A 23,953-nucleotide genomic window follows, 5' to 3' on the forward strand; every position below is an offset into this window, starting at 1 on the left:
AAACCTGTTGCCTTCGGGAGCCCGGTTGTTTTCACTTCTTTGCCGTACATTTCCTGCTTCCTGGTTTTCTTCCTTGTGCGGAAGCAAACTTACCGTGCCCCCGGTGCTCGCTATCCCTGACCCTGTCCAACCGTTTCGGGAAAGGAAAAAAAATCCTTTTCCAGAAAATCCTCCGAAGCGTACCTAGCGAGCTGTTATACAACATAAATTGATCGTTTCACTGTCTCTCTCCCTCTGTCCCGCGTTAAGCTGATGAAAATGGAACCGAAGACGGAGGACTATCAAAGGAGGCGGTGGACGAGAATCGCTGCTGCTGTTTTCGAGAGATGAACTTTTTCAGTGTTTGGGTAAGAAGAAAAAGTGGAGCAGTAACGAACGAATAAACGAACGAACGAAAAAAAAATTTCGCTGCCAACTGACTGACACAAGCGCAAAAGCTTATTATATTTTCCTGGAAGAAAAAGCGGGGGCCGGTATGTTTATATACCGAACGAAGTTTGTGCAAGAGTGCAGCGCACATTTCTTTTTTTTTTTGTCGAAGAGGTTCCCCAGAGAAGGAATGGAACTTTTCGTCGCTGTTATATGAAAACGGAGATATCCTCTCCCCCCAGAAGACAGGCAGGCAGGCTCCTGGTTGAGGGGGGAAGGGGTTTCCAACTATTTCCATAAAACCGAATTTGAAATTCACTTGTTGCACACACCACTACAAAGCTGCATCCAGGATAGTCGACGGACGTGATGGCGACGACGACGATGAAGAAAATGGGAAAAATGGAGCAGAGGCGCCGTTGTCAGGTTGCCCTACGTAAGAAAGAAGGGGGAAGGTGTGGGGTTGTTTTGGATGTAAACTTTTCAGCCACCCGTTCCTTCCGGAAGCTGCGCTGGAATCGAGAGCCTTCCTTCTTCGGAGGATGAGTTCGGTACCGGAGGCTCTCGAAGTATACAAAGGATTTCATTTCTCTGTTGCGCTCTCGATGTCATTTAATCAATTATTTTTTTGCGCCCTGCTGTTCACTTTTTTTTCGTTTGTTTGTTTGTATGTAAAATTTTATTCGTTCGCATTTCGCTCCGTCCATTCGGAAAGCACAAAGAGGGAAAAAAAACTTACCGACTATATGCACCATGTTTTTGGTCCACTTGGCCAGCTCGCGGCGGATGTAGCGTCGTTCCTGGACGCACCTTGCGTATGAACAGTCCGCCATGTTGGTCCACAAACTCCGCCACAGTCCACGGGATCAGCGTCTCTCAGTCTGTCTGTCACAAACGGGAACTCGGTACCCTTTCTTCTTCACCGGTTCGTTGATTTCGCAGCCGCACTACTTCTGTTATCAACACTATTGTTATTATTTCGATCGGGAAAAGCAACAAGTGATTTACGTTCCAATAACCGTCGTTGCCACCGGTGTACAACCATTTGGTGGGACCGGGAAAAATACCCGGGGAAAATAGTCTGTTGCAAGTGCGATTCTGGGGAAAGAAAAGAAACTACCTGTCGGTTAGGATGCTAGGATTCGGAAAAGTCAGTGTATGTGAGAAGGAGAATTTTTTTCGGTCGAAGTGTGCGTGTGCTCTAGTTCAGGGAATGTCAAAAAATGTGCGATTCGGATTTGGTCTGCTCACCAAATGACTGTTATTCGATGTGTAATTCACGGTAGTTCAATCAATTCTCTTAACTTTTTCTCAAATATTTATTTTCGATGTATCTTTTTAGATTTCAATCAAATTGTTGGGTAAAAATCGAACTGGAACTGCTGGTACAATTGTAGTGTGTTGGTTTGAATTGTAATGTAAAGTTTCTGCGTGTAATCAATTATTAAATCCGTCAATAAATCTTTCTCGTCTTCTAGGAAAATCCGACTACGCCTCACAGATAGATCCGGAAACACTTGATTGAGTGTTGAAACTATTCAAGGAGATCAAGATAATTCAGTCGCCGGTAGAATGCAGTAGAAAACTGAGAACTGACCAAATTAGGATCACAAACAGTAGAAGGACAATCGTTCATTATTGGATCTTGTAAGTTTACACGATTTGGATGAATAGAAATTATTGAGAAAAAATATTCCATACAGCGCAGTTTCTTCTTCGTCAAGAGTACTCAAGAAAACTTGAGTGTTTTCGCGAGTACTCGTGATCATGATGGAAGTCATAATGAATTTTTATGCCGAGTGTCAAGAAAAACTGGAGTAAGTATTAAAATTTGTTTTCTATAGATCCGTAGGGATGTGAAGAGATCGTGAAGAATATTATCCCTCCATCAGTCGAAAACGTTAGCCTTGTGTCGACTCTCCGCTGAAATGATTAAGTGAACTTCGATGAAAACCCTATAAAAAAGTATGGACCCTTTCGTGGGGCAAAGATGATAAAATAGGGGTTACAATTAAACAATGATCAACTTCAATTTTACGCATATTTAAGAATTTGAATGCCTTCAGATTTTAATGGCAATACATAAGAGTTTTGTTATCGATTCAGCTATGACTACATATTTCATGACAGCTGTAACCAATGCATCTTCTGACGAATAATCTATCAATTTTGACGTGAATACGTCTTACTTGACTACGAGGCGCCTTTCCAAAATACGCCCTGTGAAAGAATGGGTAGAACATAATCGTGAATATCTCGAGTTGTACTAAATGCAACAACATAATTATTTCTCCATGCCATCAGAAAAATGATCAGCAATTCATGACTAAATTTTCTAGCTTATGAAAACAATGAGAAAAATTCTTCCCGCTTACTTGTCTTTTTCGCACCCGAGTCGACAGTTTTGAGGTAGTCAGGCAAATTTCAGTCCCGATGTTCAAATGGACGAGTCGAAATCGATCATTTCTCTTTGCGCAGTTTTGCGAAACAGGACGTCGTGGTGAGGACCTTCCACCAACGACAACAAAAACAGATTTTATGAGTAATATAAAGCCTCAAACGTTCAATTTAAGAAAAGGTTAGGAGTGAATGGGTGTGTACAGTGAAAATGATTTGCGTCTCCCAAGCTTCATTTTTTTGAGTTCATTGTACATTTCCACTCATTCAGGCGCTCTACTTCAGCTCAGCTCAGCTCAGTAATATAAAGCCTCGAACGTTCAAGCCTTGCTCGCATTTCAGATCATCAGGATTTGAATTCAACTTATGAATATTGGATCTGGATTCGGGAACTGAGTTCAGTACCTTGATTCTAGTTCACCTTAATTCTAAACTTAGCTCCAGATTTAGAATTCAGTCTCGAAACTCAGCTTCAGAATTTAGTTCCAGAATATAGGTTCAGAGTTTAAAACTAAGAATCTGGAGTTGAATTGTAATTCTGGTACTGAATTTATTTCCTTAATTTATTTGAATCCAGATTTTTGATTCAGAACCAGAATTTAATTCTTGAATTCAGTTTCAGATCGTTATTCCTGTACTCAGTTCTAGAATTCAACTCCCAAATTCAGTTTTGGAATTCAGTTGTGGCACTAAATTCGAAATTTGATTTCTGAAAATGAGTTCTAAATTGCAAAAACCAAGAACTGAATTCTGAACCTTAATTTTCCAACTAAATTCTGAGCTCGTTCCAGGTTACGAATCAAGCTCCTGAATCCTGGTCCTGTATTCAGGTTTTGGTGTAAATAAATTAATTATGAGTACACATCGAATAAATTTCACCAATCGATTCTTTTTCGAACCATAAAGATATACCGTATTCGTATTCACGTCCTCCAGTTATGTCTCTGACATTACCCGCCTGCCTTTTTGGTGAATGTATCTACGAGAAAGTTTTTTTCAATAATATTGTCAAGCGTCAACTCCTGCGCACAATTTTACTGAACTAAGTGTTTATTAAAAATTTATGTTCAATAGATGCAAGATCGATAAAAATAAATCGTTAAGTTTTCTGAACGATCATGAATTAATAAAAATTTTAAGAATAATTTGAGAGGATGCTATTTTTGTAACTCATTTAAATTAGTATTCAAATTGTCTTCAAAAATTCAAATACCTTAAGAGGACGCCATAACTTATAAACATGCCACCTCCAGCAAAATTATGGTTTTAGGTAAGCCCTGTAAGTGTCACTTTTTCATAAAATGATACACCAAAAAACTACAGGTGATAGTAGATATTTTGTTGAAAATTTTGAATTAATTCATTACCCAAAAGTTTGATTCTTTTTTCAGCAAAGCTGTTAAAATTGAGATTTCCTATAATTGTGATGTGCAATCAGTTTTAAATTCAATTAAGAAAGTTAGATTCCAGATTGCAATGCAACATTGGACCACCCTAAGACTTTTTCATTGAAGGAAGCGTCATTTGATTACAAACAACTTTTGTGAAGATTCCATAAGTCAATAAAATACATTCAACAGAGAACATGTTTTGGTCTCGCTAATTTGCCTTTTGTTTCGGACCAGTGTTCAGTGGTTGTTCAGATCAAATGAAGTGAATAGCTTATTATAGTTTGGCTTCGCTGATAAGTTAATAGAGCAACAACTGATTTGGCAAGGAATCAGCTGCTGCAGATTCAAGACCAAATTTTTGTTAAATAATAAAACGATTATTGACTCATTGCAAAATAAGTTAAAATTTATACTACGTTCGATTCAGACTTAAAGTCAAAATCTTGCCATTACATTTCTTTTGTGGGATTCAGCCTTTCTGTTTCAACAGACTTCGCTGCCGATTCATAGCGTACAGAATCATTGCATGGCTAGTACTACGATCCTACTGACACTAAGAACCCTTCCAGGCCAGACTTACGAATGTCAAATTCTGATCTAATGTGACTAATTATTTCTGCAGTCTGAAACCTAAATCATGGCAAAATTCAAAGTTGAAATCGATTTGGGTAGGCTCCTAATCACAGCACTAAATTAAGTTCTCATCAAATTCAAATTATTTTTCGCCGATGAATTCATCTGGAAACTACTGATTTGGCAAGGAATTTGCACTCATCGTTTGACAATCAATGGAATGATAGACTAAAATCTAAATAAACTAGTTTGTTCCGGAAATCTCTAGTCAAATTTGTCAAACTACTACTACAGTGATATCGCGATTAAAAGTATGAGAACTCCAACAACAAATGAAATGTGGATAGAAAAAGAGAATAAACTATGAATAACAGGTAGACTATAAAGTTGTTAGGAATGAAAAGTTGATTCCTTGACGTACATGTGATTGATAATGTTGAGGAAAATTCTGCATTCCAATACCATTTCGCAATTCCAATCCAAAAATTTATTTTCTAATATTAAAAAAAAACACCCAATTTGGCTCTGATTGTCCAACGGAGTCGGCGCAAAAATAACCTCACCTGATGAGGTTTCAAGCCACTTTCTGTTAGTGCGTTCATTCCATCGTTCATCTCGGTTTTGCAACTAGTTAACATGGGTGACTGATGATTGTCAACCTGCTATTAGTCTGTATTACCACGTCAAACCCATTCCGAAAACAAAATAATACGTTAAATTCTAGGAACTACGAACCAAAATTGAAGAACAGATCTTTGGCTTTATCAAAGTAATAATAAAAAACAATACATTCACAAGATTGACGACGGAAGCCAGCATCATTTAATCGAAATGATTCCTCCGTAAAATATGACGAGAACAGTGCATTATTCAAACTCATCCCTCTCTCTCTCTCGTCCCTCCTCTTGTGAGACGATGAGGCGAACAGCGCAAAACCACTAGCCAAGAACTGCATTTTCATCCGGGCAGACACTATGAAAAAATATTATCCTGCATAAATAATAAAATATAATGCAAAGGAAGTGCACACGCCCAACGCCAGAAGCCAACATCGATCCTAGCTGTGCATTCCGGCAATAGAGCACCGAGAAAGCTTGGAAGTTCGGAAGTGTCATCGATTTTGGAGCAATGGAAATTAATTTCACCAAACGCAGTTGGAATTTTGCTTCCGTTGGTGATGGTCCGAGTTCATTTAAAAACTTGCATCCGACCAGTGGAAGTGGAAGAAAAACGAATCGAACACAATTTTTGACGATGCCCACCCTGCCTGCCTGTAATGTGCAAATACCGAAAGCATCGCCAGCAGGGCGCCGCCATCTGGTGACGTGTTTTGCGACCATCAGCCACAATCCATTCTGGAAAAGCAAGGGCAAAGAGAGGAAAAGGTGAGGAGGTTGATTTTTTCTCACCAAACCCTACCACAGTAGACACACACACACTCCGACGATCTTGCGACGAGGAAAGGAATTACTAGGAAGTGGAAGGTTGAGTTCTACAAAATGTAATATGAATAATTTCCTAGTGTGTTTTTTTTTGCGTTTCATATACTTTGGGGTAAATGAGATGTGGGACGTGTTTTTTTTTCGGTCAGTTCATCTGCGCCACTTTTTTTTTTGTGCTGTACTCTACGAATGCCGGTCGGTATCGCACCGGGGAATATTATTACCATTCACTAGCGGAGATGTTTAGCACTGGCGTTGGTGCTGATTCTCTTGCTTTCTTTTTTCGACTGCACCGAATGACATTTTTGCACTTGTTATTAATTTTGCCGTTGGTTTAATTATTTCCACACAGCACACTTTCAGTCGGTTCGGTAGGTTGCAAACTGTTGGTGGTGGTGGTGGGAAATCTGAAATGAAATGGGAAACGGCATGACATTAGTATTGTTACGGTCAGACTGAGAACTTGTTTGCATTACTTGGTTCTTCAAATTATATGTTTTTTCGGTCGGATAGAGAAGATATTGGCATGTTGAGAATTGGTTTTCGTAGGTTACTAGTGTTTTCCATGGGTAAATGTATAGATAAACGCAAAAGAAAAATCGAAAACAAAATCGAAGGTGATCAAAGTAAAAAGAACCGTTTTAGCACTAACCAGTTCAATTTGAACTGCTCTGCACTGATGAGTCAAAGACGAAACGTAAAAATAATGAAAACGGTTATGTGCCCTAGCACAAAATTTGGCTAACCCCTAAATGACCAAACCTGCATCGGCCAGAAATAGTCGAAAACACGTTTTCGTTCGGCACGTCAGAATAAACATTGCACTCCGTTGCAAAACAAATTTGTTCTGTAAGTAGCAGAAACTTTACGTCTGCTTAGCGGTTCAAATTGAACTGCCGAGTTTAGCACTAAGCAGTTCAATTTGAACTGCTCTGCACTGATGAGTCAAAGACGAAACGTAAAAATAATAAAAACGGTTATGTGCCTTAGCACAAAATTTGGTTAACCCCTAAATGATGTTAAAGTTAACAAAAATTTATCATATTTTGTAAAATTTCCCAAAATTTGTAAAATTTCCCGAAATTTGTAAAATATCCTGAAATTTGTAAAATTTCCTAAAAATTTGTAAGATTGCTCAAAAACTTGTAAAATTTACCAAAAATTTGTTATATTTTCTAAAATTTGTTATATTTCTCGAAATTTTTAGAAATTTCCGAAATATGTAGAATTTCCCCAAATTTGTACAATTTCCCGAAGTATGAAAAAAATCCCGAAATATGTAAAATTACCTGAAATTTGTAAAATTTCCCAAAAATTTGTAAGATTCCTTGAAATTCGTAAAATTTCCAAAAATTACCAAAAATTTGTTATATTTCTCGGAATTTATAAAATTTCCCGAAATATGTTAAATTTTTCGAAATATGTTAAATTTCCCGAAATTTGTAAAATCCCCGAAATTTGTAAAATTTCCCGAAATTTATCAAATTCCCCGAAATTTGTAAAATTTTCATAAATTTAAAGTTTCCCGAAATTTGTTATATTTCCCGAAACTTGTAAAATTTCCCAAGACATGTAAAATTTCCCGAAATTTGTAAAATTCCTTGAAATTTGTAAAATTCTTTGAAATTCATAAAATTTCCCGAAATTTGTAAAATTACCCGGAATATGTTAAATTTTCCGAAATCAGTAAAATTTCCCGAAATATGTAAAATTTCCCGAAGTTTGTAAAATTCCCAGAAATTTGTGAAATTTCCCGAAATATGTAAAATTTCCCGAAAATTGTATCATTTCTGCAATTATGTAAAATTTCCCGAAATATGTAAAATTCCCCGAAATTTGTAAAATTCCTTGAAATTTGTAAAATTCCTTGAAATTCGTAAAATTTCCCGAAATATGTAAAATTTCCCGAAATGTGCAAAACTTCCCGAAATTTAAAATTTCCCGAAATTTAAAATTTCCCGAAATTTGTAACATATTCCGAAATTTGTAACATTTCCCGAAATTTGTAAAATTCCCCGAAATTTGTAAAATTTCCCGGGATTTGTAAGATTTCCCGAAATTTGAAAAATTGTCGGATATTTGTAAAATTTACCGAATTTGGTAGACTTTATCGATGTTTATAAAAATACACTGATATCTTCTTTTTTTACGGTTTTTATGCAGTTTTTTATGCGACTTTTTTATGCAAATTTTCAGAGTTATGCGGTTTTTATGCGAAGTTTCAGAGTTATGCGGTTTTTCTTTATGCGAATTTCCAGAGTTTTGCGGTTTTTATGCGGTACTTAAACTCGCATAAAAAAAAACTGCGTAAAATTTGCAAAAAATGTGAAATTTATTGAAATTGAAATATCCGATGTACGCATTTTGTTTGCAAAATTTGGCGAGATTTGTAGAATCAGTAAAAAAGTCGAGGCATTGTCTGGGAGGTTTACAATTAATTAAAAATATTTGGAAGATGCATTTCTTGTATTAAAAAACTTTTTTAATCTACCTAGTGGTTTAATGATGCCTTTCTCATATTACTTATATTTTCAATAAACATCACTAGAAGATTCTGTCAAGTTTCTTTTTTTTTTAAACTTGAATAAAATCGAAAACTTTCTTCGGTATAAACTACCATCACCTTTTCAATTTGTAAACAGTTATGTCAAAATACATTAGGAATTTCCACAGTAATATTTACATTTTTAAAAGTGCACCGATTATTACATTTCTAGAGCAGAAATAATTCTGGTTGGGACAACCAAGTAGCAAGACGCATGACCACGTCGTTCACCATTTTCTTTTTCAACAATTCAATTCAACAATTGATTTTTTTTTGTATTTTGGAACATGATAATTGTTTGGAACATGATAATTGTTTGGGAAGCAAAAAACTAGAATTTTGTTTGGACATATTTTTCTCAAGTAAAAATAAATCGATTCAAATAATGTATGTTCATACGTTAGCTTAGAAAATCGATCAACTTCTGTGCTGAAACTTCAAATGTGCCCGGCTTGATCGGTCAGACTGTGTAAGCCGAAGAAATGCCACGATAATAATACGTTATCTATAAATATACAACCTGCCGTCAGCCCCCGGCTAACTGTGCTGCTCGTTTGAGTCATGTTGAACGACTTGTGATTATAGACCTCTAGCCTCGATCTTCGGCCCTTCCCAACCAACCAACCAACCAACCCGTTTCTGCCATTTCGCGTGAACGTTGGACCAACTTATGAATGAACACACACACAATCTAGGCTTCTGCAACTTAGTATAGGGAAGGGAAAAAAATGGTTGTGAATGAAGGCGAACGATCTACGTAAATCCGCTCCCGAAGTCCCGAATCATTGGAGAAATCATTAAAAATAATACTGTTTTTTTCTTCAAATCACTGCACACTCGACTGCGGAACCCCCGGAAGCTAAGCTGGTTTCGTTTCTCGGTCACATTTCCTGGCAAGTTAGCAGCTCGGGCTCCGCGATTCAACCAATGGGCCTCTAAGAGCCTATCGATCGTACCGTGCAGCTGCAGCAGTAGCCATGGACCAGGGCCGTTTTTTTGTGGTGTTGGTGGTCGGACCATGGATTTAGAGGTCGGTTACTTGTCTCCACCGGAGCAAAAAGCAGCTGATCGGGGCTAGGTGAGGCTGGCTTGGTCGGTCTCCAGTGGAGCGTGAGAGACAAAGATCGGTCATAAATTCAATGCCAATCGCAGAAACGCAATAACTAGGTTCAGAATAAAGGAAGTAGGCAAATAAACTGTTTTAATGAAAGATTGCCAATGGATTTCGGAGTGCCTCCATACGGGATTTGTTGATGGCATTGGATCCAAAATGGCTGGTTTTTCTTCCCCGCATATCGTGTTTTCGTCATCCTTATCCTACTGCACGCGATCATGCTCTAGAATAGTGCAATAAAAATTAAATCAGCAATTACTCAACACGTTCGTGTAAGTGGAGTCCGGTGCGCATCTCGGACATCCCCTCTAAGTCAAGTGAAGTCAAGCCAAGCCAAGTCATCAAAGTAATTCTCCTGATGGACAACGGCGAAGCTTGTCGATCATATTGATTACAGCCTTTTGGCAGCACCACGATCGTTCCATTTCTCGTCGGTTCTCGGGCCTGGCTGATCCATCGACAAACGCACTTGAGCAGCCTCGGAGTCCAAGTGGAGGATGATGAGGATGATGTTGATGTTGATCATGATTGTATGAGATCTGAATAATTGCTGTCCATCACCATCCGAAGCCCACAAGTTATCTGAAGTCGACGCCAGCAAAAAGTGTAGTTGCTGTAAAGCTAAAAATAGATGAGTCTGACTATTGGTCGTTTCAATGCCCATTTTTTTTTCATTTTGTTACTTTCGTTGCTGTCTTAGTAAGATAAAAGTTGATGTCGGCCTAGTGGTTCAAAAGTGTGAAGTTTGGCGAAACTTCGAAATATCCGCTAATGCTTTCGGCAGTCGGCTGCCCGTAGCCTAAATACTCCAAAACTAAACTGTATTCTCTTGCAAAACATTGTTCAGACCTGAATTTGAAGAAAACAATTATTTGTTTACACTTTTTTTTTAATTCGACGAATAAACTATCCAATATTGATAGATTGGAAAAGAAAAATCAATTTTTTTTAATTATAACAATTTTCAGAATCTTCAGAACATGTACAACTTTCAGTATTCTAAGAACTTTTCATTCAAATTCACAACATCCTCAAGATTTTTATATTTCATATTTTTCAAGTATCGGAACTTTTCTAATTACCGGAATTTTTTAATCAACAGATTGTTTTCAATTTTTCGAACATTTTGCAAAATGGTTTCGAAAAAGTGTACTTGGGAAGGAAGGACTGTTAGTTCAAGGCTTGTGGCCCGAGTACTAGAAACCGAGGAATCATCTACATTACCACATGTATCACAGGAAGGGGTTGTTTGTTAGTGAATTTCCGAATAATATTATCATGTGTTTATTGCTCTGGGTAGCTGGCTACCGAGAATACCTTGCATTTTTATCGTTTTTTGTATTAATATGTGCTTCCTACCGAAAACTCCTTATTTAGGATCTAAAGATTTTAATTTCTTAATTCTATTTTTAAAAGATTTTTAAGATATCTAAATTATTAAAAAATCCAAAACCGCTTCTAAATTATAAAATTCTTGATGTTTTAAAATCATAAAAAAATTTTTTTTTACGTTTCGTCTTTGACTCATCAGTGCATAGCAGTTTATGTTGAACTGCTAGCGTGACCTGACGGCCTTAAATTTTTAAAAATTTATGGAATTTTTATATATCTCTGATACTTGTCTACATTCTTTCCGTACTAAAAATATTAAAAATGAGAAATATTAAAAATGTCCACAGTTGATAAAAATTCTTTGAATTGAGCCGTGAACGTTTCGAATGTCCCCCGAAAATTGAAAAAAAAATTGTTTGAAACCTCTCAAAATTCTATATTTTCTGGAAACAGAAAGGTTATGTTCTCCAACAATTTTGAAAATTCTGAAAACTTAGAAAATTTCAGGAAACTAGAAATTTTGAAAATACCTTAACAGCCTAGTTATTCTGAAAATATCTTGATTTGCAAATAATTTTTGAAAATAAAAATATCATAAAATTGGTAAAACAGTCAAAAATACTTGAGCTTTCTCACAAAATCTAGGAAATAATAAGAACTTAAAATTTAAAAAATCTAGAAATTTCAAAAAATGCTCCATATTTTCCACAGTGTAAAAATTTCAAGTATTTGTTGAATGTTTTTTTCCAGAAGATATAGAATTTAGAGATGTTTAAAACATATATTTTCAATTTTCGGAACATTCGAAATGTCCTTAGTTTCAAAAATATTCAAATAGTTTTTGTCTTTCTCTATAGAAAGGTATTAGAATTGCTGGAAAAACCGACTTTCGAACGGAGCCTCGGAGACCCATAGTGTTATATACCATTCGACTCAGTTCGTAGAGATTTTACATTTATGTTTGAAATTTTTGGACTTTACATAATTATAATTGCTAGCATTTTGGAAATTATGAAAATTTTTGAAAATTATTTCTTAGATTTTTAAAAAGAGTCAGTGCTTTCGGGTGTTTCACAAGCTAAATATTAAGCTAAAAAAATCAAAGAATCATCAAAATTATGCGTTTTGAATTCTAAAAACTAAATGATTTAGTTTTCAGAATTTGAAGATTATGCAAAACCTAAATTTTCGGATTTATAGAAATTTTAGATTTTTCAAATTAGTTGTCAGAACTTTCGGACATTTAAAGTTCACAGAACTATTTGAATATTAAAAATGTCCATAGCTTTCGAAATATATAAATTTTATCATTATGTGATTCAAAATTCTCTGAATTTCGGAAAATTTTGCACTGATTTCGAAGAATTATATTTTTAGAATTTTCATCATTTTTAGAAGTTATAAAATATCCAAAACATTTAAATTTTGAAAATTTGTAAAAATCTAAACTTTTTCAAATATTTTTTGTCGTCGATTTTCAGAACTCAATTTTTAAAATGTCGATAAATTCTGGCAGGCCCGTGCGCAGGAATCATTCAAGGGGGGGGGGGGGGGTGGGTTTGCTTCAAGGTTCAAGGGAGGGAGGGGATTCAAAAGGTTGTGCAAAAATTTGAAAGGAAAGTCGAAAGTCAAGATATTTTCACTTCTATATAAAAAGTACTCTATTGTTTATGGAACACTGTTGAAAATCTTCCATGGGGGAGGGGTTAAACCCCCCCCCTTCTTCCTCTGCAAGCGGGCCTTATTTCCGGTTATTCAATGCTTCGAAATTTTCAGAATTTTTGAACTTATTGGCATTTTTTTACTAGATTCATTTCGAGCATTTATGAGATTTTTCAAATTTTCCTAGATTTTTCAAAACCATCCGTATTTTCGGATGTTTTACCAATTTTATGTTCTTTTATAATTTTTAAAATCGTTAGTAAATTTCCTCCAAATTTTTGAAATTTTCAAAAAAAATTCTACAATATTCAGAATCTTTTATTTGTTAAATTTCAGAACATTTAGACTATTCAAAATGTTCATCGTTTTTCCAAATATTCAAATTTCCACAAATTTACTTGACGGTTTTTAATTTTTGCCGAATTTAATGTTTCGTAATTTTCAGAATTGTTGGAATTTCTGAAATTTTTGCACTACAGATTGTTTTCAGCCTTTCAAAAATTACTTTTATTTCCTAAAATTTTGAAGAACGGTATTTTCGGATGTTATTAAAAATTTATAACTTTCAAAATCGTTAGTATGTCTAACAATCAAAAAATTCCCGAATTACAAGCTCTTTTAGAAGTTTTGAAATTTACCGAATTCTAAGACTTTTCTGAATTTTCACAATTTTTGGAATAGTTAAAACCTCCAAATTTTCAAAATTAATATATATTTCAAATTTTTCAATTTGTTTTTCTTGTTAATTTTTTTGGAATTTTCGATATTTTTTGTTTCCCCAGCATTGTAAAGTTTTCAGAATTTATTGAATGTCTTAAAATGTTTGCACTGTAGAAAAAGTGGGGCATTTTTGAAATTCGTGAATATTTTGAAAGTTGAGTTCTTATCATTTCTAAAATCGTTCTTCTAACAAACAAAATAATTTTCCGAGAAATTTTGGAATTTTCCGAATTATTGAGAATTTTCCGCATTCCGAGACTTTTCTGAATTTTCATAATGTTTAGGTTAGTCGAAACCCTCAAATTTAGATTTTAGATTTCTCAACTTTTTTTTTCGATTTCAAGAACTTTTAGAACGTTCCAAATGGCCATACTTTTCAAAATTTTCTGCTATTTTTCGAATTATAAATTTCGACATTATCTGAATTTTCTATATTTCCAAAACATTGTAATATTTTTAGATATGTCTGGAGTTTTGAAATATTTTAGAACTGTCAGATTCATCTAAATGTGATATATTCGAAATTTTGTGAGTGTCAATATAAAAAAAAAATTTAACTTTTTCAATATTTCCAGGACCAGGATACCAGATTTGTCCTTTGCGTCAAAATAGGCCTCAGTTTCAGCGATAACCTCTTCATTGCTTTAAAAATTTTTACCAGCGAGCATTCTCTTGAGGTCTGAGAACAAGAAAAAGTCACTGGGGGCCAAATCTGGAGAATACGGTGGATGAGGGAGCAATTCAAAGCCCAATTCGTTCAATTTCAGCATGGTTTTCATCGACTTGCGATACGGTGCATTGTCTTGATGAAACAAAACTTTTCTTCTTCAAATGAGGCCGTTTTTTTTTAAATTTCGTCCTTCAAACGCTCTAATAACGCTATATAATAGTCACTGTTGATGGTTTTTCCCTTTTCAAGGTAGTCGATGAAAATTATACCATGCGAATCCCAAAATACAGACGCCATAACCTTACCGGCCGATTGTTGAGTCTTTCCACGCTTTGGGTTCGGTTCATCGCGTGCAGTCCACTCAGCTGACTGTCGATTGGACTCCGGAGTGAAGTGATGGAGCCATGTTTCGTCCATTGTTATATATCGACGAAAAAAATCGTTTTTATTTCGATATAACAGCTCCAAACACTGCTCAGAATCATCAATTCGTTGTTGTTTTTGATCGATTGTGAGCTCACGCGGCACTAATTTTGCACAATCCAATCATATCCAAATATTCGTGAATAATATGTCCAACATGTTCCTTTGATATCTTTTGGGTGTCAGATATCTCGATCAACTTCACTTTACGGTCATTGAAAATCATTTTGTAGATTTTTTTCACGTTTTCATCGGTAACAGCCTCTTTTGGACGTCCACTGCGTTCATCGTCTTCGGTGCTCATATGACCAGTACGAAATTTTGCAAACCACTTACGAATTGTTGCTTCGCCCGGTGCAGAGTCTGGATAACACTCATCAAGCCATTTTTTGGTATCGGCGGCACTTTTTTTCATCAAAAAGTAGTGTTTCATCAACACACGAAATTCCTTTTTTTCCATTTTTTTCACAATAACAAAAGTAACTTCACTCAAAATGCAATATCTCACAAACTAATAATCAGACAGCTGTCAAATTTATACACGTATCTTTTGAAGATTGGTACTAACTGAAAATGGTATGGATTTAATTCTAGTGGCGCCCTGTCATAGAAACGATTTGCATCATTTTGTATGTCAGTTTGAAAGTTCCGATACTCATTCCTCCTATAATTTCGGAACCGACAGTCAGATCTGGATGAAATTTCACAGTATCTTTTATTAAAATTTAAATTTTTTAAGAAATCATGACTTGTGAAAATCAGTTTAACCGTTGCTGAGAAATCGAAGTGAGTTCCGGCTTTGGAGCTTTTCTCCACTATTATCGGTGCTTCCGGAAGCAGAAACCGAGGACTAGTAGTCTTAAAGTAGATTTATATCTCCACTAAATAACAAATCTACCAACTATATGAATTTAGTAGTAAGTTTTATGAAAATATGCTCCTCGTTTCGCCATCGCTTGTGAAAAAATACTCATGAAATTGAAAATTTTCACTAATCGCTCTGTAATACCAGAACCGGAAATAATGTCCAAATGTTCATAGTTTTCTCATTTTTTTAAACTCTCAAAATGTTTGATGGTTTTTTTAAATTTATAGTTTTGTTATGTTTTTAGAATGTTTTGTTTGAGTTTTCAGATATTTTAGAACTGTAGGACTCATCTAAATTTTCAGAATTTCATGATATTGTCGAAATTTTGTGAATTTTTTGAAACTTTTTGAGAACTTCTGGAGTATCAGAAATTTAATTTATAATTTAATTTATTAGTTTAATTTTTTTGCATTTTGAATATTTTCAAAGTTTTAGGATTTTTAAGAATTTTCATCATTTTCAATGTCTAGAAATATTTCGAAATCTTCGGTCATATTGCTGTTTAGAATGTTTATTAAAACCTAAGTGCAAATGACAGAATCTCATTTTTTACTGTCTCTTTCGATTATTGCTTCTAGCAATCCTTCTCTCTAACTATTTGTTGAAAATAATAACTAAAATTATCATCTTTCAATCGGCACTGAAGACTTTATTGAAAATGTTAGTAATTGAAAGAGAGTCGGTTATTTGCATTTAGGTCGCAGAGCAAATTCTGTACAGATTTGAAAAGTTATTGGTTTTATTAATTCAAATTTGCATAATTTTTGGTTGTTTTTGTTCTCCAATCTTCAAAGAATTTTAGGTTTTTGAAGAATACACTGAGGTCTTTTTTATGCGGTTTTTTTATGCGACTTTTTTATGCGAATTTTCAGAGTTATGCGGTTTTTTTTACGCGAAGTTTCAGAGTTATGCGGTTTTTTATGCGAAGTTTCAGATTTATGCGTTTTTTTATGCGAAGTTCCAGAGTTCTGCGGTTTTTTTCTGCGAATTTTCAGAGTTATGCGTATTTTTTATGCGAAGTTTCAGAGTTATGCGGTTTTTTTATGCGGTACGTAAACTCGCATAAAAAAAGACTTCAGTGTGTTTGAAATTTGTTAACAATTTGGATTCTATAAAAAGTTTTGATTTTTCTTTCTTTTGTGTTTTTTCGGTATTTTAACTTCAAAGCTTGAAGAAATTATCTTACATTCGAATATGAATTTCAATTTTTCAATAATTTTAAAATGTTTAGCATATTCAATATTTTTAGGGTTGTCAAAATATCAGAATATTCTCAGAATTTAAGAATTTGATGTTTTCAGAACTTTTGGGATTTTCGGGTTCTTGTAATTTTTAGGATAAACATTCTCAATTTTGTGTTAATATCAGGAATTTTCAAAAATTTTCAGAATTTACAGAATTTTTGAACGATTTATTAATTTTTAGTTGATTTGACGTAAACTTGCCATTACTAGATTCAGTTTTGCAATGACTTGCAGTGGAAACGTATATTGAAGAAGCCAAATGAATGAGTCACAGAAAAGATATTTTTTTTGGAAAAAGATACGCTCAGATACAGGACTCGAACCTACGTTCTTATGCAATCCGTGCATATGCGTTTTACCGTTTCCGCCACCCGAAGGCTGTGGTAGACACAGTTCTACAAAAGGTAACGAGATGGTAAGCGTACATCGAGCAATGGTCTAAATCCTAGCCACCTCACGACTTTTTTTTTCAATATATTCAGAATTTCCGAATATCAGGACATGTAGAATTTTCAGGAAACTCTCACAATTCTTTGCATGTTTGAAATGTTTTGTATTTCCAGAGTATTTTTCAATATATTTGATTTTTTTATTTTTGGATTATTGGAGACTTAGAATTTAAAATTTTCTTGCGTTCTTTCGTGTTAGTGATTTAACACAAACTGCCAATGCACTGGTAAGTTGAAGACGAAAGGTAAAAATTCAAGAATAGTTATGTTCACCTTTGAAATTGAAGATTTATAACTTTGAAAGATTTTAAAAAATGTTTTTTTTTAAGTTCTTTTTCCCATAACTGTGACTGCACAAATCAGTGAACGAACTGTTGCGCTCAATAAAGTATGAAGGAAACAGAAACGAGTATTCTCATCAAATAAAAAAAAATCATTTGTGGCCACCTGAAAAACTCACGCTATTTCTTCCGTAGGCATCACTTTCCCCTATTTAACACCGCTCATAACAAAAAAAAAAGAACGTGATAAAATGTTCACCAATCATGTTCGCGGCGAACAGAGGATTTCCGGCGCCTGGATTTCGCGATCGGCACACCACGTGAGAAGACTGTTTATTGGCCCCGTGGACCGGTTCCAGCAAATGCAATGGCCAACCAACGATGTGAGGGAAGCTGCAGCCAAACTTTTCTTCGATGTAACGGATCTACCGCCGGACAGCAGCGAAGCCCTTCCCGATCTAGCGTCCAAATAAGCATCTTGTTTGCTGCCCGGTCTGCTGACATTCGACGACGAATCTGGACAAAGGAGCAAAAAAATGCAGCAAATTGTGGAACTCTTCCAGGAACGAGAGCAAACCGGTGGAACCGAGGGACGTACGTGCGTATGATGATTAAAATTGGATCGAAATTAAGTACTCGGAGAGGAGGCGAAACATAGAAGACTGCCGTCTCTAGTAGCGGCTAACCTGCGTATGGAAGATTGGAACGGAACGAAACAAACAGGCCTCGGATGGCTTCGTCGTTATCGTCATCGTCCGGTGAAGAAGGAGAACGGTTGAACGGATCTCGACACAACGAAAACAGAGTGAAAAAAAAACAGCTCACCTAGCCATCAAATCCCGTTCTGGACTCTAGCGGTCCGACAACGGGTGGGAGGCGGCGGAGGTTTCAGCCTCTTTTTTGTTCCCCGCCTCTCCTAGCTGGCCGATATTGATTTCATTTACATGAGCTAACAACATCCTGTCGTTAATTCAGGCGAAGTTGATTGGTCATACGGACGGACTAGAGCGGACTTTTCGGACCAACGGACGACCGCCGGTCGATGATCTCGTGATCTGTGCTTGGAGTGCCGAGTGCCACTAATTTTGACAGATTTGACAGATTTACCTACCTGGACTCCCTAACTCCCATCGGGGCTCTATATTAATAATGATGTTTCAGTGGAAATGAACCCATCTTTTGTCGGGTTGCACCTGCAGGATCCGACCATTCAATGCTGGTTGGTAGCCTGCCTATTACGGAGCCCGGAATGGGGCCCTGAATTGCAAAGATGTCAGATAAAAAAGAAGTGCAATTTAATAATAGCTAGACTTGCGCTGATCGATCAAATTATATGTAATCCAAGGCAACTTCGGCTTCGGTTCGAACTAGCCCGAAGTTGAGATTCAAGTCTTCCTATCGGTACGAGTTTTCCAGAAGCCGGTCGCCCAGTACCGAGGGGGGCCCAACTGATCGAGACAAATCTTCCATTAATGATGAAAGATGCCATCAACCGGTTTTTCCGCGTTCGGTTCTCTGATGTTTCTGTTTCGTAGATCTGTGCCACCATCTTCGTCACCGCCTCCAGCCCAACCCCGAACTCCGACTCCGGCAGTTTGACAGAAATTAGCCTCGATAGGTGTCTTGCTTGTCGTCGTCTTCGTCGTCATCATCATCATCATCGACTTCGGGTACCGGAGCCGGGATGTCAACTCGGCGATTGCAATTCAACCGAACGACCAGTTTTGAGTTCTCCATTTTCGAAGTCTCATCGATGGCGGCTGGGAAAGGATGCGAATGGCGCTCTTTATGAACCACTAAAACACAAATTTTCATTATGGCAATCAAGGCACGACTCGACACCAGCAGCAACAGCAGCATCATCTAAACATTCAAACTACTTTCGAGCTAATTTTGCCACATGCAACAGGTTGCCCCGTCCGCGTCGTCTCGCATCACATCGCATTCCGTCGCATCCTGCAGCATATGGCAATCCAAGTGGCGGCGTCGTAGCGCTTTGTGTTCTGCGGTAGATCCAACTGACTGGGCAAATATAGACAAACCATTCACCACCACCACCATCATCATCATCATCCTCTCGGATGCTTTTTCGGATGCTACAGAACAAACAGATCCGCACTGAGGACCGGCTGGTCCCGGGTCATTCCAGTGTTCGAAATCCGCTTCTGCTGCGCTGGCTTTCGGCGCACCAACGGCGGCTTGATTGGAATGCATTCAACACAAAGTACGGCACTACAGCTTCCTCCAGAGCTCGTTACGGGAAATCGTCCAAAACGATAGCAGCGATTTAGGAGATTTGGATTCCTAACCACTTCCACCAACCGTCCAGGGCTACCTACCCAGGGTTAACGTGGTACCACAAAAGCGATTACACCTGAATGCCGAAAATTTGTTTGCTGCACGTGCTCGACACTCACGGTTAGCTGATGCCGTACGGAAAGACCTACACACACAGCCACAGACACACAGACACATGTCATGCCCGCCGGTGTTTCGGCTTCATCGTTCCGCTGGTTCCGGTCGATCCCCAGAAGAACGGACGACAACGACGACGACGACGCTTTTAAATTCATATTAATTTTCGGGTTTGTTAGCAAATGCTTGTGAGTATCCCGAAATAATAGAGCTCCTGCGATCCATTCAGGGGCGAACGCTTCCTACGTGGAACCTTTTTTTTGTCTACCTTGCTGTTATGAGTATAGTGTTGCCAGGTATCATTTTTTTAGAAGTGCAGAGACGAAAATATAGTTACTACAATTAAAAAGTCTGAAATCTTAAGACGAAAAGTAAAAGTCGAAAGTCTGTTATCATTTTAACAAGTAAAACAAATCACTTATTTCCAATCAACAAAACGTAAGGAAATCAGTCAATGTGAAAACTGTACCGTACCGTAGTAATAACCAAAATGTGATGGTTAAAACTCGGGCTCGCAAGTTCTGTCGGGAATATTTGACAAAGTTCGCTTGCGTAATAATGGTCCATGAAACTTCGGGAATGCCTACTTATAATGCTAGGTAACGGAACGACGTAGAGGAACATTTCAGAGCGAAAAAAAGTCAAAGTTCGCAAAAAAAATTAGGTTCGGCAGGCAATATGCAGCTGTGGACGAGCAAGCCTATGCTTCAACGCTAGCGGAACGGTAAACCAGGAAATGTACGGTGAATAATTCCATTCCTACGCACGCAGCCACGACGCTGCCTCGCTATTCCGGCATGATTTGGCATGATCTTGTCACTACGCCAAAGACGTACGTTCTGGAATAGTATACAGCAAATGGAGTCCATGTTGTCCGGCCGCGGAAATGCGACCTATCGAGCGGAATTGTATAAACAAAAACCTCCACCTGTAGATAAAAATCAAAAATCTTATACAAAAACAGCTAAACCGGTTTGAGCAATTGCCAAAAGAAATCAGTCAATAGTTGAAATTTATCTACTGGAGTCTTAAATAAAGTGAGAGGGTTGTTATAAGGTGTAAAGTAAATGGTTTGAAATCGAAAACAAACGTGGTACAGTTTAAAGGTGGAAGCTAAATGACTTAAAATAAAATGTGGACGGAGAAAAAGTAATGATAGGAAAAGAGGAAAGGTAAACATTATAAAGTAAACGTCAAAAATTAAAGCTTAAATGGTCGAAAACAAAAAACAATCTTTGAAAACGGTAGATTGAAATCATAAAAGATTAAAGTTGAAAATTAAGGGTTAAAGGTATAATATGAAAAAGAAATATAAAAATTCCAAGGGAAAACATGTATGGTACTAAATATAAGGTTGAAAGAAAAAAAAGTGAAAACCTTTTAAAAAATAATCTTAGATAAAGGATACAATAAAATAGATAAAATGTTTAAAGTTTAAGAGAAAATGTGAGAGGTTGAAGTAAACCAAAAAACGATGAAAGGATGAAATTTAACGGTAAAAATTAAATGAAAAAAGATAAAAGATGATAAGTTAAAAGTTAAATATAAGAAAAGATAGAATGGAAAGGATAAAAGAAAAAAAGTATAAAATGAAAAACAAGTTAAATATGAAAGATAGATGAAACTACCGAAAAATAAAGCGGAACACTAACACGTAAGAAAGAAGAGATAAAGAAATAAAGTTAAATTTAAGAGTAATATTAAATAGACAAAATATTTATAGTTCAAAGAAAAATGTTAAAGGTGAAAGGTAATAGGACAAAGATGAAAGGCATTAGGTTATAACTGAAAGGTAAACAGTTAAAAGGGAAAAGATGATGTTAAAAGTAAACAGATGAGTTAAAAGTAAGAATATAAAAGGAAAACATATTAGGGCAAAGATGAACGAAAAAATGAGGAAAAAAACAGAAAGTAAAAAGTTATAAAAATAGAAAAAAAACGGAAAAGTTAAAAGATAAAATCCAACAGGTAAAAAGGAAAAGATAATAGGTAAAAGTTAAAGGATAAAACGAAAAAAAAATTAAGGCAAAGGTAATTGGCAGAAAGATAAAATTTTAAGATAGAATCTAGAAGGTAGAAGGTTGAAAATAAAAGGGAAAAGATAGAAGATGACAGATTAAAAGTTAAATGTAATAGAAAAATATCAATGGTAAAAGAGAGGATTGGGGAAAGGCGAAAGAAGAATAAAAAAAAAGATGAAAGAAGAATGAGAAAAGATAAAAAAGAAAGTGAAATGTGGAGTAAAAAGAATAAAAAACAGAAAGTTTAAACGAAGAAAACCAAACAGTAAGGAGGAAGAGAAAATTAAAGAATCAAGGATGAAATGAAATAGACGAAATATTTAAAATTGAAGGAAAAATGGGAAACGTAAAAGTGAAAAGGACAAAGGCAAAAGGTTTAAACTTGAACCTAAAAATTTAAATGTAGATGGTAAAAGCTGAAAGGGAAAAAATAAAGCTTAGAAATTAAATATAGGGGAAAAGATGAGAGGGCAAAGATACAAAAAAATAGATAAAAAATAAAAAGAAGGTTTAGTATGAAAGATAGAAAAAAACCGGAAAAAGATAAAAGGCGAAAGCTGAAAATTAAAAAAGAAGAAAAGGCAAAAGTAAAAAGATAAGGAATAAAGTGGATAAAATGTTTAAAAATAAAGGGAAAATGTGAAACATAATAGTTGAAAGGTCATCGATAAGAGGTAAAAGATTGAGACTCAAAAGAGTTAAAAGTCAAAGGGAAATAAGTGGCTAATAGGTAAACTTATTAAGAAAATATAAAAGGTAAAATGATGGAAAAAAACTACAAGGTGCAAAATAACAGGAAAGAGTTACAAGCAATTTTTCATATCATTTATTTGCTCGGCTTTAACATACGAACGGTCGTTTGGCGGTTCAAAAATACAAGGTAAAAGTTAACGGACAAACGAAAACAAAAACAATAAATGGTGAATGGTAGAATGTCATAATAAAAAGTTAAAATGATAAAATTGAAAGGACGAAGATAAAAAGTAAAAGGTTAAAACTTAAAGGTAAAAGCTTACAGGTAGACTGTAAATGTTAAAAGGTAAAAAAATGATAGTTCAATAGATAAATATAATAGAAAAATATGTATGAGATAAGATAAATGTTAACATAAAAGGTAGTAAACATATAAAAGTTGAAAGCTGAAAATAAGAGGTAAAAGTGAAGAGATAAATAAATAAAATGTTCAAAAATAACGGGAAATGTGAGAGATGAAAGACGAAAAGGTAAAACCTAAAGATAATAGGTGAAAGCTAAAACGGAAATGATAAAAGATGAAAGGTTAAAAATTAATCGTCAAATAGAAAAGATTGAGTGAAAAAGTAAACACGAAAATGTAAAAGATGAAAAATAAATGATTGAAAGGTAAAGGCAAAAGAGGAAAATGAAAAAAAAATTCAAATTTGAAGTTAAAAAATAAAAAAAAACGAAAGAAAATAGATAAAATGTATAAAGGAAAAGAACAAAAAGAAATGCTCAAATGTGAAAAGTAACAAAACAATGGTAACACGTTGAAAGTTAAACGGAAAGTAAAAATTAAACGGCGAAAATTGAAAGATAAGTAAAAGTTCAATATTAAAGGAAAAAAACCTGTTTTAATCCACCTAGTGGTGTAATGATGCCTTTCTCATATCAATCATACTATCATATATAATACTGTGGTATTTTTCAAAATAATTTTCTTCGATTTTTAAAAGAATAATCGAAATCGGTTTGTTTGACCGTCTACTGATAAAAACTATCAATTGGAAAAGATTTGAGGTCGTTTAGAAAATTGTTTGAGGTTTTTCCCCATTTTCAGTGATGGTATACAATTTTTAACCCACTTTACCCTATATTTCCAGATCCGGAAGTCGGATCCGCATGAAATTGAGGAATTACGTATTGGACCACAGGACATTTCATTTGAACCTAAGTTTGTGAAAATCGGTCGCGCCATCTATGAGAAAAGTTAGAATACATATTTTTTTGCACATTTTACCCCATAACTCCCGAACCGGAAGTCGGATCCAAGTAATAGTCAGGAATTTTTTTATGGGA

The 23,953-nt window shown here is 35.5% G+C and overlaps 1 protein-coding gene across 2 annotated transcripts in view; it reads right to left on the reverse strand.

Annotated features, from left to right (window-relative positions):
* The window catches only part of LOC131432241 (mushroom body large-type Kenyon cell-specific protein 1), a 314,709-nt gene that overhangs the window by 210,019 nt on the left and 80,737 nt on the right, over positions 1-23,953 (reverse strand). The window contains exons 3-4 of one of the 2 annotated variants that reach the window (XM_058598410.1): positions 6,397-6,579; positions 1,109-1,467 (exon numbers count right to left, since the gene is read on the reverse strand). In XM_058598410.1, coding sequence (XP_058454393.1) covers positions 1,109-1,202 — 94 coding nt within the window. In that variant the 5' untranslated portion in view covers positions 1,203-1,467; positions 6,397-6,579. Of the gene's footprint in view, positions 1-1,108; positions 1,486-6,396; positions 6,580-23,953 lie in introns of both variants that reach the window. The other variant, XM_058598401.1, reaches the window with a different exon arrangement.

Source organism: Malaya genurostris, chromosome 1 (genome assembly GCF_030247185.1).
Source record: "Malaya genurostris strain Urasoe2022 chromosome 1, Malgen_1.1, whole genome shotgun sequence".
Classification (NCBI taxonomy): Eukaryota; Metazoa; Arthropoda; class Insecta; order Diptera; family Culicidae; genus Malaya; species Malaya genurostris.